Genomic DNA, 19,322 nt, shown 5'->3' with positions numbered 1-19,322 from the left:
CATACCTTAAGACACCCAGGACTTGTTCAGCAAGTTCTTGAGCGAAGTGTATGAGATGTACAGTAAACGGCAGGGGTAGACAAATGTATGAACATAACGAAGAGATTTGAGTACATGTAGGATGCAGTAGTTACATAGAAATGAAAAAAATGTTAGCTGCATCAAATCGGTCTATGGCACGGTGACCTAAACAACAACAACAACAACAACAACAAATATCGTCGCTGCCGGGACAAAACCTCCTATGTGAAATATTGTAGCTTAGAACTTTGGCCGGTAAGGTTATGTCATCTAAGGTGCAATATTGTGTGCATAACGTCAACGTGCTGCGGGTCAGTATATCTCCAAAAGTATGATCACATAGGGGGTTTTGTCCCGGCAACGGCGATATATAAGTTAACACCCTAATACATAATAATGTTATTCTTGCTTAACAGTTGCAACATAGAGCAACAAGGAATCATGCGTACTGTAAGAGATAATCAAGCCTTATAATGCATCTTCGAAGAAGTTCGAAGAACTAAACACAATAACACTGCGCAATCATTATTGTACGGAAAATAGATTGTCAACAATGGAGTAATAAGGAATGTGAAACAAATACGAGGTGCAATAAAAATTTGAATTGAAACAGTCTCATAAACTAGAAAAATATCCCTTAGTCGTTAACGACCAATCTATATCTATAAAATCACAAGTAAATATGCTTGTTCGTGATACAAATCTACATGAGTCCACTAATCAGTACGAACATTTACACTACGGATCACGAAGCACTTGGACGGGTCGTAGAGGTAGTTATATTGTAAAAGATTAAATAAAATAAAATAGGTCATAATATGTGATATACGGTTATAAGGTTTTATGTGTTGACGCCATATTTGATATCGAAGCTCTTAAGGAATTGGCTGCACACACGAAAAGTACATACATACATTATCATTGTAGACTGTTATGCTTTTCAGCGTTCCGTCTGCAAGCTTCTGTGAATTGACTAAACGTCGCCACAATCCTTTATTTGCAACTAGTGCTGTGGCCTCATTTAGTTCTATACCTCTCATCTTTAAATCGTTAGAAACTGAGTCTAACCATCGTCGTCTTTGTCTCCCTCTATTTCTCTTACCCTCCATAACAGAGTCCATTATTCTCCTAGGTAACCTATCCTCCTCCATTCGCCTTTTGAAATTGAAATGACGTTGAAATAAATGTTACATTTCCTTATATTCTCATTGTCCGGTTCCATGGCTAAATGGTTAGCGTGCTGACCTTTCGTCACAAGGGTCCCGGGTTCGATTCCCGGCGTGTCGGGGGTTTTAACCATAATTAGTTAATTTCGCTGGCACAGGGACTGGGTGTATGTGTCGTCTTCATCGTCTTTTCATCCTCATCACGATGCGCAGGTCGCCTACGATAGTCAAATCAAAAAAAGACCTGCATCTGGCGAGCCGAACTTGTCCTCGGACACTCCCGGCGCTAAAAGCCATACGTCATTTTATTTCATATTCTCATTAATGGTGTTTGTTGGAGAAACAGCACGTCTCCACCACTTTCAACAAATTCTGTAAATGAACGTATTGGACTAATTCATACAAACAACCTATCTGTCATAGTCATTTCAACAGTATGGATCCTAGAATGCCAAGGAACATCTATGATACAATCCATCGCTTTATTCCCTGGGAGATTAACCTCATCTCAATAAATAAGTATGATACATGTGTACCCGCTCAAAGCCTGAGTCCCAACCAGCATTTATCTCAGGGAGTGTTACGGTCCGAATCTATCGCAACTAATAAACAGTAAAAAATTATATTTTGAGATATAAGATCTCAAACTAAATGTAAGGGCGCCATCCAATCAGTACTACAGGGTTGAACGGGACACTCTAATCTTTAACTTTAGGGCTCATCATCAAACATACAAATTATATATCTATTTAGATCAAAGGAAAATTATGAAGGCTCCGTCCTAAGAATGGGGACGGATATTTAAACGGTCACCAAGGGTTTACTATTCTACAAGAACAAAAACCTGGAACTGTTTCCTTGCAAATGCTAAAGGAGCATTTTATTTAAGTAAACAAAATAATTTTTACACACAATCAAAATCTGTTGACCCTTGATTTGCCGGTAATTTGGCAAATTATTCCTAAAAAATGATTACATGATATTTACCACTTTTGACCACCCATCCATTTGGGTGGTAGAACCGTTGATATCTAAAGGTATCAGATTTACCTTCGTTAACACCATGACCATATTTGGTCGTGGACCAATTACCTGTTGGCTAAATGGGCGCGATCACATGGACTATGTTATCGCCTCCACTTTGATTGAGATGAGACCAACCCGGGAAACTACAAACTCAGTACAATTCACTTTCATTTCGGGCCGGATTTCTGTCCCACAAACTCCAAATCTCAACTTTTGGCTCAAATCACTCTGAGCCTCAAACATAGCGTGACCATATTATCAAAATGCCTATCTCGTTTCTACAAAAATTATTTATTATTATTATGGAGTCCAAAAACGTTAAATCAGCAATTAGTGTTAAAATCGGATTCACTGCCCAAATAAAATATTCATGCCACATAATATCTCCACATTTAAATTACTTTGATTTGCAATCATTCTATCCAACTAGGCCCGTGCCTTTATTCTCAAAGATTATTATTAAACACGCCTTTACACATTACCCAATATTAATGTAACTACTTCGACACTTGTACAGATTATTATTATTTTGTCCACTGGTGAACTTCGCGATATTTACAAACAAATCAATGGACTTCATTCCGTCCCACAATAATTTAAATCACTTGGCAACCCTACCTCTGGATTATCTTAACCACATGCCATAATATCTATAAAAGTTCCGATACTGGAAAAAGACTTTGGAAGCACTTCTAAATGAATATTAACATTATCTTTACGTGAAACGTGCTCCATATCATATCAAACAACTCAAGCACTTGAATGAACAACTCAACCCTACTATACTCTATTTAATAATCAAAATTATGATGAGTGCTCGATCTAATCATGTACATATTAATTTGTCCCTTTGTCTATCTATCTTTGAATTTATACGAGCCGGAAACGGCTCGTTTCACAATCAAGTTACCATGATAAAATAATATGATTTCCTCCCCCTAACGATAGCAATCTACAAATATTTGAAAAGGTTACTCATCTCTTTTTTTGTAGTCTGCTAAGCCGGACGAGAAGCACAGGCCCCGTCCATTCTTAGCCCTGCATTCCACTGGTATTCATGCCAGCTTGAAGAATTAATCCTTGACCCTTTTCGACTTTACACATTTTGAATAAAAACAAATAAAATAACTGTTGCACTCTGGAATAATTTCCACCCTAAATTCTACTCACAAATTTTACACTCTCGGCCTTGTATCTAGCCCACTTAATGTAGATATACATTCTTCATTCCTTTCCCGGACACTAGGAACATGGGATACCTCGGGACCCCTTTACAACGGCCCGTGCGCGCACTTGAATTTCCCGTCTCACGTTCGTGTAGCTGACCAGGTATCAGTTTAGAATCGACTGTTTACTAGGTGACATAAACACTCGTGACCGTTCTCACGTAACGCACTTCCTAATCTGTTGGTAGAATCTCACATTCCGTAAGTTATGCTTTACTGAGTCCTGTCTATTTGAAACACTTCATACTAGTATACTGCTCAAGACTGTAATATGAGCTACATCACGTCATGAATCACTGTACTATGTAACAATATAATACTTCGAACCCTACTCCACGAGTAAGTACACACGCACCCCTGGCGTAATCACGGCTCGAACAAAATATCAGAAGTTGTCACGCACCCCAGGCGTGGTATCCGCTCGAGCACTTTGTCAGAAGTAGTTGTCAGTCCTTGTCCACGACCTCATATTTATACTTGTATCCCCTCTCTTCCGAGTTCAGAGGAGGTCATCTTAGGACGCGCAGTTCCGATACCCTCATACGACAATTTGCGGTTCGGCCCGTGGCTTAAATATGATATCCAATGATGTAATTATGTTCACAAAGGCTCTATACCAATTCTCAACTATTATCGTTCGCTGGTATGTGATATATTTGCGAATTTAGCTGCCGTATCCCGGCCTGGGATTTCGCGCTCTATTGTGGCGTCCTTTGCCTCCAGCCAATCATCGGATAGCATTCATGATTTCTCAGAATTACACCATGCAATCTCCCGCAATTATTAACTTTTTATAAGTTTTATAATATAGTGAGGCTCCTAAATTCCACCTTATTCTGAAGTGATAACACACTCCCTTCTGTCAGTTTAATCCGCGGAGTTAGCCTCGCTAGTGCTTCTTACAATACGAAGTTGTCGCCTTGCTTTGGTCAAGTGAATTTTTCCATTGGTCCACCTAAACCACGTGACCGGGAAGGCTCATATTTTTTCTTCCAGTGCCAACCCCGCGTTCAACTCCCGCTAGTACATGGAGATACCCTGCCTCATTTCTTAGAAATCTGCACCTGGCACTCTGCGCTGTGGCCACTACCTATTCTGCCCGGGGCTATGAAAACTTTCCGCAACTTGTCAACAACTCGTGCTTTTCTCTTTCCCCCTTCGTCACAGTTTCTGAGAATTCTAATTCTGCCGTTCATTGTGTTTGTTAATCTCAGTGGAGACAATAGTCTGTGCATGTTTCACCATACCATCTCGGCCTGGCCTGCTCTTACTGTATGTACAGTACGATCTTCTCGCTTCTGAAAATGAAATATATATTCCTCCATAAATAATTACAATTGCATGACGCTTATAACACCCCCACCAGGGCGCACATGACACATAAAACAGCAAGGAATATGTATGATACTATCTAGCGATTTATTCTGTGGAAAATTAACTCCAATTCCATAAATTAATATCAAATAATGATTGCTTATGCTCATAATATTTTCGTAATTTATGTCATTTGTAAATGAATAAGTCAACCGATTGCAACCAGATAACCTTCAAAATGGAATACTGAATACATGCAAGTAACTTTCAAAACAATCCTTTGACTACAGCCGTTGTTCACCACAAATCCATCATTAGGCGAAATCTTTTTCTTTTTTTTTGCTATTGGCTTTACGTCGCACCGACACAGATAGGTCTTATGGCGACGATGGGACAAGAAAGGACTAGGACTGGGAAGGAAGCGGCCGTGGCCTTAATTAAGGTACAGCCCCAGCATTTGCCTGGTGTGAAAATGGGAAACCACGGAAAACCATCTTCAGGGCTGCCGACAGTATTAGGGGAAAGCATAGCAGGGATTAATTTGGAAACCCCGTGCTTCCTTCATGGTCATTTTTATGTATCTTGCTCCAGGCTTCGAACTGCGAGAGATTTATATATTTATGCACCCAATACTGTGAAATACAATATTCTTTATCCTACGGTATTGGTTAGTGATTTTACAGTTGGGAAACATGTATAAAATTACGAATCGATTTCAATAATTCGCGGAAAGTTCGAAAAGTTACTTAACTGCAGAGAAAAAAATGTATTTCCATTTTCATGTGTGATATATCTGGTTGGGACAAAGGTACGTCCATATCGCCATTTAGAACGCCTGTAAGGTACGCATAGCCACTTAACGGTGTGGACGGACAAATTGCCAGCGTAACTCCTAGCCATTCCAGTGCAAGGTCACCTGTGTTATGACTGCTGTACAGCGGGTTGTTGCCTCACCAGGATGAAAATTTATGCTTCGCTGTATGGATTGCAATGCGAACGGACTTATGCCCTCACTAGATATTACAAGTGTTTGTTGATAAATTATTACATTATATTCACACAACAGATCATGCATATTATTCCGTTACCTCGAAACTTTGTAACACGAACAACGTGATACATTGCGGAAGGAGTCCACGGGTAACTGATTATTCTTCTCAGACACATAACTCATGTCTGAGTATCGTGATCTCATGCTACTACTCGACGGAGTTCACCCCCAGTCCCCATTGCCTACGGTCTTCTCCTTTCCAGATTGTCAATCAAAGAGCTGCGTTAGTTGCGTCTTTGATCTGGTCTATCCATCTTCTGAGAGCTCTTCCACGCGGCCTGATGCCGTTTACTTTTCCTTGAACAACTTGTGTTTCAAAGCTATTTTCTCTCCTTAATACATGTCCAAAGACCTGCAGGATTCTCCGTCTAACAAGAGTGGAAAGTCTGTTCGGGGTACCGAGGTATTCGATTATGGGGTAGTAGGATATTTTCTTCGTCGAAGCATCCTCCACCAGCACCACATTTCAAATGCATCGATGCGTCTTAGGTCCTTGGTCTTCACCACCCATGATTCACAGCCATAGCAGAAGACTGAAAATACTAAGGCACAAACCAGATGTTTCTTTCTGTTTTTAATGATTGCTCGGTCACGCCGGATCGTTCGGAGATGATAGTCATGAGTAAAAGGTTTAGTTTAGGCCACGTTCGCTTTCTACATAGTTTTATACCTTCCCTATGCCATCATCGCCAAATTCTACGTGTGCAAATGCTACGTTAACGATTAGCGAGAGAACTAGAGGCTATATGTGTGTATGTACGCATGAAATGCCTTGAATTTCAAGGCTGTATTGCTTTACTATTATTCATTTAATACTTACCGGTCTTGTAGACAATGAGCATTGCTCGACAGACGAAGTCGCATGTTCCTGATGCCTCCATGTTTGCATCCTTGAGCTGGTACACAAAGGATCCGTAGGCTGTGAGTCCTAGGGCTGTCTCGTTGCTTAGTTTGGAGCGCTCGCAGAGGTGGCGCCTGTCATCTGCAGACACCTGGAACAGTAATGTGACAGCTCTCACAGCAGTATGTCTCAAGAAATTAAACATGTACATCATAGAATGTGTAAGCTCCAGAGAAATGTTCGTAGGTGTTCAGAAGGAAAATTGGATTAACTGTTGAGCGACTAGTGGTAGTAGTGATGATGATTGCTTTAAGGAACAGAACCGCGAGATGATCACTCGCTCTTAACTTAAATCCGAACAACAAAGAAGTCCGACTGAACGAATAATAAGCAAAGAAAAGGAAGGGATTAATACGAATATGTAAATACAAATTTGTGTTATGTCGCACTGACGCAGGTAGTTCTTATGGCGGCAATGGGATAGTAAAGGGCTAGAAGGAAGCGGCCGTGGCGTTAAAGTACAGCCCCAGCATTTGCTTGGTGTGAAAATGGGAAACCACGGGAAACCACCCTTAGAGTTGCTGATAGTGTGGTTCGAACCCACTGCTTGCCGAAAACAAGATTACAGTTGCGCTACCCTTACCGAACGGCCAACTTGCTCGGTAATAAGTAAATAAATAAACAAATTAATACATTTATTAATAAATATTAATTTTTAAGGAATTTCTTTTACGTCCCACTATCTAAATTTTTATGATTTTCGGAGACTCCGAGGTGCCGGAGTTTTATCCCACAGAAGTTCTTTTACGTGCTAGTAAATCAACCGACACGAGGCTGACATATCAGACCACCTTCAAATACCGCCGAACTGAGCCAGGATCGAACCTGCCAAGTTGGGCTTAGAATACCAGCACTCACCCGTCTGAACTAATCAGTCCGGTAAATAAATAAATAAATAAATAAATAAATAAATAAATAAATAAATAAATAAATAAAATAAATGTACGTACAACCCATGTCCTGTTTCCCTACGCAGTCGGGTAAGATGTAAGATGAACCTTCGTGGCGAGTTTTTACTACCGGATGCCCTTTCTGACGTTAACCTCATCAGATTTAATGAGATGAAATGACGTGATATATGATAGTAGAAAGGGTGAAATTCGGTGCCCACACATAGCCTACTCCTATCAAATAGCACCAAGTGTCAAGGCTTAACGTCTCCATCCGCCGGAATAATGACCATCAACAGATCAGATTGGCATATTCCAGGTTCCTCTCTGCAATGGTAATAAATGTCATGTTTTACGTATGCGTAATTCTGAATAGTAATTCATTTCGTACTGTGTTAGATGGCATTAGAGGTGAATGGCTATAACGGTAATGTCCACCTGATCATTTACCATTGCGAAGCCCAACATTTCAAACGAAAGTGTATAAGATGTGTTGACATGATTTTATTGTAAGAGGACAAAGCTAACACTTATAAACTGGCTTGCAAAATAGTAGAATGACCCTTTTCGTTGATATGTCAAAGGGGACCCGGACATCACAAAATGGCCAAAAATGTCACTTCGCAATTTTACCATAAAAGAGTAGAGGTAATCTTCCTGAATCAGAATACATATAGTTTATACAATATGCTATCTTGCTCTGAAATCCATTTAGATAGGATTTTTAAAATGGCGACATCCTGCCACACCCTCGTTCCAATGTCCCAATTTCTAGACTGCACCTTTCTCCGTTTTAAGCAAGGAATTCCTTTGTTCTATTTACTCCTTAACCCATGCTGGCCGCGTGAACACTTTGACCCAGACTTGGATGTGTTTTCATTTGCTTCTCGCGCTCTGTGAAGTTTATTTACATTTTGTGTACATGTGGTTTGCTGTTTCTTTGTAAATGATGGCCGCATTTTGGTTTGCCGCAGACACGGTGAGAGGCATCACATTGACTGCATTCGCACAAGGCATACTGTGCCAACTCTAGCGCTTATAATGTGGGGAGCTATTGGGTAAAACCACAAATCACAGTTGGTGCATGCCCAGGGCACTGTGACCAATTTGACCTACGTGAATGACATCCTGCGACCCGTAGCAATACCCTTTCTGCACGACACCCCAGACGCCATATTTCTGCAGGACAACGCACGACCACATGTTGCTGCACGAACACGTGCCCTCTTGTCGTGACAGGATGTCAGACTGTTGCTCTGGCCTGCCCGATCACCGGACTTGTTGCCAATGGAAAATGTGTGGGAAATGGTGAAACGATGGGTGCGGCCTGTGACCCAATGCCAAACACCAAAGATGAACAGTGGAACCAGGTGAATGCAGCATGGATGGCTGTAACAGAGGACGCCTTCGATGCCATCACGCATGGAACAAGTTATCAGTGCCCATGGAGGACCCAGTGCCTACTAGGCAACAGGACACATGCTGAACCTAGGTGACTGAAATGCTAATCGTTTCTGCAGAAGATACTAATGAACATGTCCTCAAAATGAACTTCCTAACTCTAGTCTTTCAAGATGTTCTGTTTCTCTTTTTTATGGACACTAGTGTACTTTGCAAGTTGAGGTCACCAGATTTGGACTGAATTTTCAGCCTTCACTTTCGTCCGGGCTTAAAGTGGACCAGTAAAAATTACTAGATTAAATTATAACTCAACTAGCAGGACGCTTACGTTTCATGACACGTACAATTCACTCAGAATTATAAGAAAATAGTTGAACAGTAGGAACACTTATCAACGGAATGGTTCATATTACAAAATAATGGTATCTATTACACTGTAATTCATTATTAGAGAAGCTGACCTTCGGCGTGCTTGCCATTACGAACGTTATAATAATAATAATAATAATTGTACCAGGCGGTACACCTCCGCTCCGCTAATTCGAACTTTGCGCCAGTTGAAACTCCTCTACTGGAGGAAACCTGAACTCTAACAACCATGTTAATTCTCAAGTTTCTCAGAAGATGTCCCTACTTGTAAGTTTTGAAGTGTTCTGAACTGTGTCGTTTTCGATGTATTTTTGTTTTCCCTGTAGCAAGAAGTGTGAACATTCTCTTCTAGATGGCACCTCTTAAGAACTACAATTGTGCACTCTAGTGCGAAGTGTAGGACCTTTTTTTTTTTGAAGAAATTTAGTATTTATAAGTTTGTTCCTTATTAAATTTCTTTCTACCATTGTTTAAGTTGGCAATGTTAACCCTTTCTTTCCGCCAGTTTTGAAATAGGCCAATCGCAAATTTCTGTAATTAATTTCCCACCAATCCTGGTTTTCTTCTTCAGTTTTGATATGTAATCTTTTGGCCGTCCAATAAAAAGCTTGTGGGCGGGTGTTCTTATTCTTGAAAGGTCTCGAATGTTCCACGAGGGTATATAAATTGCTGATTTTCGGGTCTCCGGGCCACTTCAGTAACATCTATCATAGTGTAAATTATGTAGCAGGGGGCGGGAAGCGCCTCTTTCGTCGGGCAGCAGTTCTTCAATAAGGTAATGGCCTTTTAATAACTTCTTTTCTTGCTAGCTCAGCAGTCTAACTCTCGGGGCAGGTTCGAAGCATTTACCATGTAACTTTCCTCTAACATGTAAAAGGCACTTGGTATAGATTCTATCTCTTTAAACTACATATTGGGATAGAGAGTGCTTAACCCTCTCGAGCTCCCACTCCTATTGCTTTGAGGTGAACTTATTTTCACAACCGTTTCTTCCCTTCCTAATGTAATATAATATTTTTTATATAAGTCACCTCTGTAGTATGGATTAGCCCTTGCATTAGCGGCCTAGGGCCAAATTAGGTTTTAATAAAGTGTATTTGGAGTGCAAGTACGCCTCCTCTCAAGTTGGTATTTTGGAGGCCATGTAATTGTCCGGTTTCTTTATTGAGTAGGCCTCAGTAGGTTGGGTATTGTTACCCCTGTTTTCATGTGTTTGGAGGTCAGCTTGAAAGTTGAGTTTGGTGTGGCCTTTGATAGGCTTGAACTTTGAGAGCGGGTTGTTCTTCCCAAAAAATTTTTTTCTGAGTGCCTCGAGGAGGCTTTACTGTGTAATTAGCAGCAAGAGCTCCTGGGCATGATTGGGGTCTTCTGCCCCTTTGTTGAATCTTATATATGGGTCAAGTTGGGCTTATAACTCAAGAATTGTGTGTCTGGCTCTCGGAGCCCAAATCTTGTAACCACTGTAATTGTACATTCTCGATTTGTTGCTAGGCTACTAAGTACCTGTTATATTTGTTATTTCTTGATCTTAAAAGGAAAATATAACCTTGTTAAAATTTTAAATTAACTTCAATTTAGTAGATTGAGACCTATTCATCCCAGCACCTTCTTTCACTTCTGCTGATCCACCAAACCCCGGTAATAATAATAATAATAATAATAATAATAATAATAATAATAATAATAATAATAATAATAATAATATATTATTTACGAGGAGGCCCGCTAGGTACCACCTGTCAATTTCCTTTCATCCTTCCTTGTTGTTTCGTCTTCTGTTCTTTCCAGCATTCCTTCATCATTGCACTACGCTTTACTCTTCTCTCTTCGGACCGCTTTGGACCGGGTTTTTTTCATTCTTCCTTGGAATCCTTCGATTCTTAAAACTTCCTTTTTAACATTTTCTATAATTTCCTCTTCTCTTATTTTATTGCTTTCTAAATCTCTCTTGATATTTTGTATCCAGCTCGCTGTTGACTTTTCCTCCCAAAGATACTTGAATATCTGTTTTGTCGATCTGTTATCATCCATTCTACAGATATCTCCTTTTTCTTATTGTATTTTCTATGTTCTGGTATATTTCCTTATTACTTCTTAATTTTCATTGTTCTGTATCTTTTTTTGCATTGGACCTAAGATTACCATCATCATCATCATTATTTTTGCTATTTGTTTAACGTCGCACTAACACACCGAAGAATTTTGGCGACGGAAGCATGGTAAAGGGCTAGGACTGGGAAGGTAGTGGCCGTATCCTTAATTAAGGCCTGGTTTGGAAATGAGAAACCACGGGAATCCATCTTCAGGGCTGCCGACGTTGGGACTCGAACCCACTATCTCCCGATTGCGAGCTCAAATCTGCGCGACCCTAGTCGCACGGTCAAAGGTTTATTTAAACAGATGCATTACTACGCATAAATATGGTCTCTCAAGAGGAGGACTGATCCTCCTATCACAATATGTGTAATCGTTTACAGGAAGCTCTCCTTTAATTGCAAGTTTTTTCAGATATCTTCGCTATTTGCTTTACGTCGCACCGACACAGATAGGTCCTATGGCGACGATGGGACAGGAAAGACCTGGAAATGGGAAGGAAGCGACCGTAGCCTTAATTAAGGTATAGCCCCAGCATTTTCCTGGTGTGAAAATGGGAAACCACGGAAGACCATCTTAAGGGCTGCCGACAGTGGGGTTCGAACCCACTATCGCCCGGATACAAGCTCACAGCTGCGCGGCCCTAGCCCCACGGCCAACTCTCCCGGTCTTTTCAGATACCTTCAACAACAACGTTCGAGTTCGTTTCACACTCGCACTACATAGAGATCCCCCTATGGATGATGGTGGTAGGATGCATCCACGGTATCACCTGCCTATTGTCAGAGGCGACTAAATGGTGGGGGGGAACTTGGGCTCTCAAACTGGGAGCATGTGTGAGCGATCATGGTACCCTTCGTGGCCCTTCCCTTTCTCTTCCCAATTCACTCTTTAACTTGTCGGACTTGCTCCTTTTTCACGTCTGATTAGTGGTAATAGAGGATAGTCGCCCATTTGCACTCCCTATTAAAAGCAAGAATCACTACTGCCACCTGCCCGTCATAAAAAGCGACCTAATGCGAGACCAGGGCTCTCAAGTTGGGAGTGATCACGGCTCCCCCGGTAAGTTTGGCGGTGCTTCTACTTACTTGTTTCAGGCTCCTCACTTTAATTTTCCCTATCTGATTCTTGGCTAACTCTTGTTCTTTTCTGACCCCGACCATATTAGCTTTACGAGGCCTAGGTAGTCTCATTTTTACGCCCTTCATGGTCATTCGTTTCATTTTCCAGTACCTTCATTCTTCGGACTGTCAGAAATCTTCCATTTTCCTCTGATTAGTGTTAATACTGGAGGATCACTCAGTTGTATCTGCTCTTAAAACATTATTCATCACAGGAGCTACGTACAGACGAATCTTGTTCATATCACACTTTAAATTTAAAAGTCATAATACATTCGGTAGGACAGGCACATAAATTACTACTTTCCTACAGGTTCAATTCATATTTATGTTACTCTTACATGTCGATACAAGTGTTTTAACCCTATGTATCTGCTTTATAATAACCAGGAATGTTCCCTACTGTGTGAAATATCTGCGAGTATTTACGTAGTGTTACTCATGTGTCCTAATTCCGAACCTACCTCGAACATGGGCCTCTCGGGGACTTTTGAGAATTTTTGATTTATTTTTTTAGAAATCATGAGGTTGTCAGCAACTCTTGTACTATACAGAGTGCAAGGACTCCCACTTCTTAGTATAGATTCCTTCAAATATTCCTTATGATATGAAATGAAACAAATTTGAAACTTCAGCAAAACTTTTCCTTATCTGCTAATATTTTTTTTTTTTACAATTTGTTTTACGTCGCACCGACACATATAGGTTTCATGGCAATGATGGAACAGGAAAGGTCTAGGAGTGGGAAGGAAGCGACCTTGGCCTTAATTTGCCTTGTGTGAAAATGGGAAAACACGGAAAACCATTTTCAGGACTACTTACAGTGGGACTCGAACCCACTGTCTCCCGGATGCAAGCTCACGGCTGCGCGCCCCTAACGTCAAGGCCAACTCACCCGGTCGTAATTTGTTTAACGTCGCATCGGCACTGACAGGTCTGATGGGGACGATGAGATAGGACAGAGCTAAGGTCTGGAGTAAACATGGGAAACTACGGATATCCGTATTCGGGGCTGCTGAGAGTAGGGTTCGAACCCACCATTTCCCGAACGCAAGCTCAGAGCTATGTGACCAAAACCACGTGGCCAACTTGCTCGGTTTAGGAAACTTTTAAGCCCACGAAGATTGTACAGCATCACAAGTTTTTTTTTTCTATTTGCTTTACGTCACACCGACACAGATATGTGTTATGGTGACGATGTTTGGTGTGAAAATGGGAAACCACGGAAAACCATCTTCAGGGCTGCCGACAATGGGGCTCGAACCAACTATCTCCCGATTACTGGATACATGGCCGCACTTAAGCGACTGCAGCTATCGAGCTCGGTAGCATCACTTTAGAAGTAACGTTTCCCACTTAATCTACCACCTACTGCGCCTGTAGTTGACACACGAATACTCGCGTGTTGTACTTCAACACCGTACACGTTTCATTCTGGTATTTAGCGCATTACTTATTAGTTGTCCATTTCATTTTTATTTACTTTTTAAATCTTTCCTTTTTCACATTTCGCATAATTTATTACAACTTCTGCCAATGAATCTGTTACAGATAGTTTTCATTGGAGCTTTAGACACCATAAATACTGCTGTAAATAAACACATTTATATAGATAATTGATTTGTAAATAGAATAGGGAATACCTCTGAATCATGGTTTAGGGACAGAAAGTGTTCTTATTACGTTTTATTTTTTTACATAAATATGGCTTATGTCTGGAGGTTCACCTGGATATTTGTGGCACTAAATTTGAGTTATAAAATGTGTGACGTGATGTTACCTAGCAACCATGGAGGCTGTGATGTGAAGTACTGATGGAAGGCCGTGACTGATGGTCATGTAATCAAAGAGGGACGTTGGAGTACAGATGGTCTAAGTGACCTTGCAGACTGTGATGTGAAGTACTAGCGGATGGCAATGTGTGAGAGACATATAGCAGGCTCTTTTATCAAAGAGGGCTCATCTCATCATATTCTAGAGACCTGGTAATTTCATTCACGGTAATTTCATAGCTCTCGAATCAGTTTCCCACTTTGCATGCCCTGAATCCTACACTTACCGACTGCAAGTTCCTTACAAATAAATGAAGGGTTATCAATTTGAGTTCCCTTTACAGGAAGACATTTGATTTTCCTAAAGGGAAATTTGGCACCATTCTTTGTCTTTAATAGCACTGAGAGTTCGCATTTGTCCCGCGGTATTACTTTGTTCTTGCCTGAATAGTTTTAATTACTCTTTGAATCAAAAGTTGTATTGGGGGTCCTACGCAGGAATAGATGAGGAAGATAATTATGTCAGTGCCCTACATTTTTCATGAAACAGGCTACTGTTGTGATTTTTTTTACAACAGCGCGATTGCCAGATTGAAAGTAAAATATCCTTAACTCCGCAACTCCTCGGGGAAGTTACGTTTTCTCTAGGAACATAAGAGTATCAGGTTCTCTGGCACAAAGTTAACTTTCTACGATGCCTGAAGAGTCCCGATAATTCGTGTCTATTTTCTATTTATACATATAGTTACTTCATAACGTACATTGCGATTTCTATATATAAGTACAGAAAACTATTGGCAATAATTTTAATTGAACTATCGTTTTCAGGGCTTTTACATTTGAGGCTCTCACTATAGTGTGGTGATGGTTGTAAAGCAACGATATTTGCTGACCTTATACTATAGAGAAGAAAGAAAGTGAACAAAGAAAACCATTGATCACAAAAGGTCAATAAACATGTCATACATGGAACAAAGGAATGTTAATCAATAGCTGTGAGTAAGGTCTTGTTGTAACTTTATGGAGTGCATTGTTACTGCGTCTCCATAGGAAGATATCGATCGTCATTTGCATGTGTCATTTCTGTCCTGCTTAACGATACTTTGTGAGCGGTGGCACTGTAGGTCTAGCCGCTTTTCATAATGCATCAGCTTTATCAAACGTTTGCTTTCAGAATGCCGTGGAATGAAATGGGTTGAAATTCCATTGTCTTTCTGTGAGATTCACGAGGTAATGAGAGTCCTTTCTGTACAGATCTTGTAGGTCCTCACTGAATATCAATGAATAGAAGGTAAATATTCTCACTATCCGCAACCTCGACTCTTAGTGTAATAGAGTGGTTTGTTCTATGCCCAGCTTCTTCTGCCCCCAAAAAGTGAAGTGGTATACAATTCTAACGTAGGATCGATGAAATACAAGACCATTTCCCCCTCCAAAGGTCGAAGCATGGTGTCTAAATTCCTGGGGGAAAATCCAGCTCGCATTTATATCCTTAGCAAAGCAGTTTCCTCCAAACCAAGAGAATACTGAATTGCACAGTTCGTACTAACATAACCTCCAATCAGATGGACGATGTTTGACTCCCCGGTGACCTCAAGTTATAACTTTTAAAATTGACCTTCAGCATGATTATTGTGGTTTTGATATGTTTAGAATTTGAACCTACACTGTTTGAATAATCACAAATGTTGAGATTAATTTGTAATCAATATCGATAGTAACCAAGAATAGCAAAGGGTGTTCCTTCCAATTCCGATCAATGATCACGTAGATTTCATGATTTTAATGATATTTCTGCCATCATAATCATTATCATCATTGTCATCGTCTTAAATTAATAGTTTTATACATACTGTACATATCATTTCAGCCGGGCTGAATGGTTCAGACAGTTGAGGTGCTGGCCTTTGACCCCAACTTGGCAGGTTCGAACCTGGCTCAGTCCGGTAGTATTTGAAGGTGCTCAAATAAGTCAACCGCGTGACACTAGATTTACCGGCACGTTCAAGAACTCCTGAGGGACTAAATTACGGCACCTCGGCGTCTCCGAGAACCGAAAAAATATAGTTAGTGGGACGTAAGAAAACTAGCATTACTATTATTATTTCATTTCATATGCAAGTTGGAAAATATAAGATATAAATCTTTCTTCTGAAAGTCGGAGGAAACTTGAAAATGGATCATCGCAGTATGGAAGGAATGACAAATGCTGTTATGAAACAAGTTAATAAATTAAATCGGTTCATTTTTGTTACTGAGAAGTGAATGTATTGATAAACTGAAAAAAGCCCTTTTTTCCCCAGAAACGTGTTTACATTGGGTAGATATTACTTAACAACCAATTCCTTGGTTGAAACGTAAATGAAAGAGTTTGATGTGTGTAATGTCCTAAGTAAGTACGGGAAGTAACTCTTCTCAGTGAGAGTGGTAAAGTTAAGCATTTCAGTACCCAAAATGGTATAGGTAAATGTTTACCACCGAGCGAGTGGCTGCATGGTTAGATTCACGTTGCTGTCAGCTGGCATTTGGGTGATATTGGGTTCGAACCTCAGCATCGGCAGCCCTGAAGATGTCCTCCATGGTTACCCATTTTCACACCAGAAAATGCTGGGACTGTACCTCAATTAAAATCACGATCGCTTCAGTCCTATTCCATTGTCGCCGTGAGATCTATCTGTGTCGGTGCGACGTAAAACAAATAGTAAAAAATGATGTTTACCAAACTGTGGGTTATGGCCTGTAGGGAGGCCCCGGATGTATCTGGACTGTCGAGATGTACTTAGAGTGATTACTAATTCTAGTATTATATTTTTGAACAATGGAGAAAAATGCAATTGAGTTTGATAATACATCTTCTGATGACTTTAGGAACTATTCTGTCTGTCGACAAATACTTATTTCCATCTTGAGGCGGAAATTTGCAGGCAGAAATAGTACAATTTTTTAAGAACTTATCCATTATTGTTCCCAACTGTTGCATAGTGATTATTTCATCTACACAGAAATACAACAATCGTTAGCGTTTTCATACATTGTATTGTCACACCGTTGAAATGCAAGCACGCGAACTTGCAGGTTATTGATAACTAAGCAGCAAAATGAATGGACGTGGTCACCAATGAGTTCATTTTCTAAAGAGAGGTCATGTGACCAAGAAGTTTGGTAACTGCTGGCATCGATTATGTTCGGAAAGCTTACTCAACCCACCAAACAAATCGTTGTGTCCAAGAAGCCAGGGACAGGCTATTCGTACGTCACAAGCAAGAGGCTGGCATATAAAGCCAGCAAAATTGCCGTACAGAATACGTACATTACTAGCATTAAAGGAACCATACAATGTCAAGCAAGTACGGACATCGCCGAATGTCTTAGACTCATTTCATATGCAAAACAATAAAACGGTTTTTCGAATGAGGCCTGATTTCGTCTGCCAGGCTACGTCAACTCTAGGAACAGCAAACTGACCAATTTCCCCGCATTATATAAAACCTCTGCAACATTCTAAAAATGCTGGGAGTCAGGTGAGTAGTGTCAGCCTCAAGAATAGAAGGCCCAATTTTTCCTTTGATGAGAAAGTGAATTTTGAAATTTATGGCCGTATCTTCATGGATCTTGAGGAACAAATTGAAGTAGTCAAGTTCGAGTAAGATGACGCTACAAGCCACACATCGAAGAAATACGTAAATATCATAGTCGGTTTCTTCGGAGAGATCTGGATATCCCAGCTCGCCGAATTTGACCTCCCAGATTTTTTCTGTGGCTTCATAAATGACAGAGTTTACGGGGATTGTTCAAGAATACCGGTTCAATTCCGAGAACACGTAAGGAATAAAGTCAAAAATACTGAAGTGTAAAACTTTCATCGAATGTGACAAAATATGGTGCGATAAGTTTGGTAATGTAAGGATGCAGATCGGGAACATTTACAAAATTATTTCACAGTTTTCGATCTGGAAGTTATACTTTTTCAAAATTATGAAGATTTAAGCGGATACCAGTGTACAAGGTGCAGAAGAAGCAATTACATTCGGTCAGGGCGTCCTGTAATAATAATAATAATAATAATAATAATAATAATAATAATAATAATAATAATAATAATAATAATAATAATCGTATAATAAATTCCATCTCTTCTTTGTAAAGTTGATTTTTGTGAAGATAGTTTAAAAGCATACTTACTGAAGTAATTCAGTAGACATCTTTTGAAGTCTGGTAGGGACAATGACATATCTATATCATGGCTTTTGAACCACTGAACGCAGTACGTATCATTAATAACGGCGAATTTTTGTGATTTACTCGGTTGAGCAACAGATTGTAAAAGCTGCAGGCGTTTGATTTGCTTATGTTAAAATATATCCTGGCGAGTTGATCACCACGGTCTTTAACGCTATTTTTAACTTTGTACAGAATAATTATTGATATAAGTCTCGACGAGCTTTCAATGAAATGTAGCTGACTTTTTCTAATACGTGAGTATGTGATATGATCAACCTATTATCTGAGAATTGTGCTTTTTGTAATAAATAAACCGCAAGAATTTATTTTGGACGTTCCCAATTTTATTTTTTGTAAAAGTTGTAACTTGACACCTACAGTATACATGTATAAAGGATACATATACTAATTTAGAACTCACGAACGACTTATAAAGAACACATGCAGTGTTCATTTTATATAATTCCTTCCCATTTCATATAATATACCCTAGTTGTTTAAGCGCTGCATTTACAATTAATTCAACATGTGAACTGGATAAAAATGTTACTGTTAATTTGTAACTCATTAGGCATATATTGATTTGACTGGTTTTACATTCTGTCCGCTCATTTAGTTAAAATGGAAATGACCGTAGAATAGATCATCACGAAGCATTTGCATAAATAAAATGTGATATTATTGCTGACGCTCCATTTACAGATATTCTCAATGTCACTGCTCAGAGAAATGCAATCACTAACATGTGA

General features: G+C 39.9%; 1 protein-coding gene across 1 annotated transcript in view; it reads right to left on the bottom strand.

Moving 5' to 3' along the window:
• LOC136867189 (putative uncharacterized protein ENSP00000383309) overlaps positions 1–19,322 on the bottom strand; it is a 127,974-nt gene that overhangs the window by 36,276 nt on the left and 72,376 nt on the right. Inside the window, exon 3 of the mRNA XM_067144310.2 lies at positions 6,625–6,796. Coding sequence (XP_067000411.1) covers positions 6,625–6,796 — 172 coding nt within the window. The remainder of the gene's footprint in view (positions 1–6,624; positions 6,797–19,322) is intronic.

This window comes from Anabrus simplex, chromosome 3, assembly GCF_040414725.1.
Source record: "Anabrus simplex isolate iqAnaSimp1 chromosome 3, ASM4041472v1, whole genome shotgun sequence".
Classification (NCBI taxonomy): Eukaryota; Metazoa; Arthropoda; class Insecta; order Orthoptera; family Tettigoniidae; genus Anabrus; species Anabrus simplex.
Note: the sequence above shows the minus strand (reverse complement) of the source record. Positions and strands in the feature narration are given on the sequence as shown.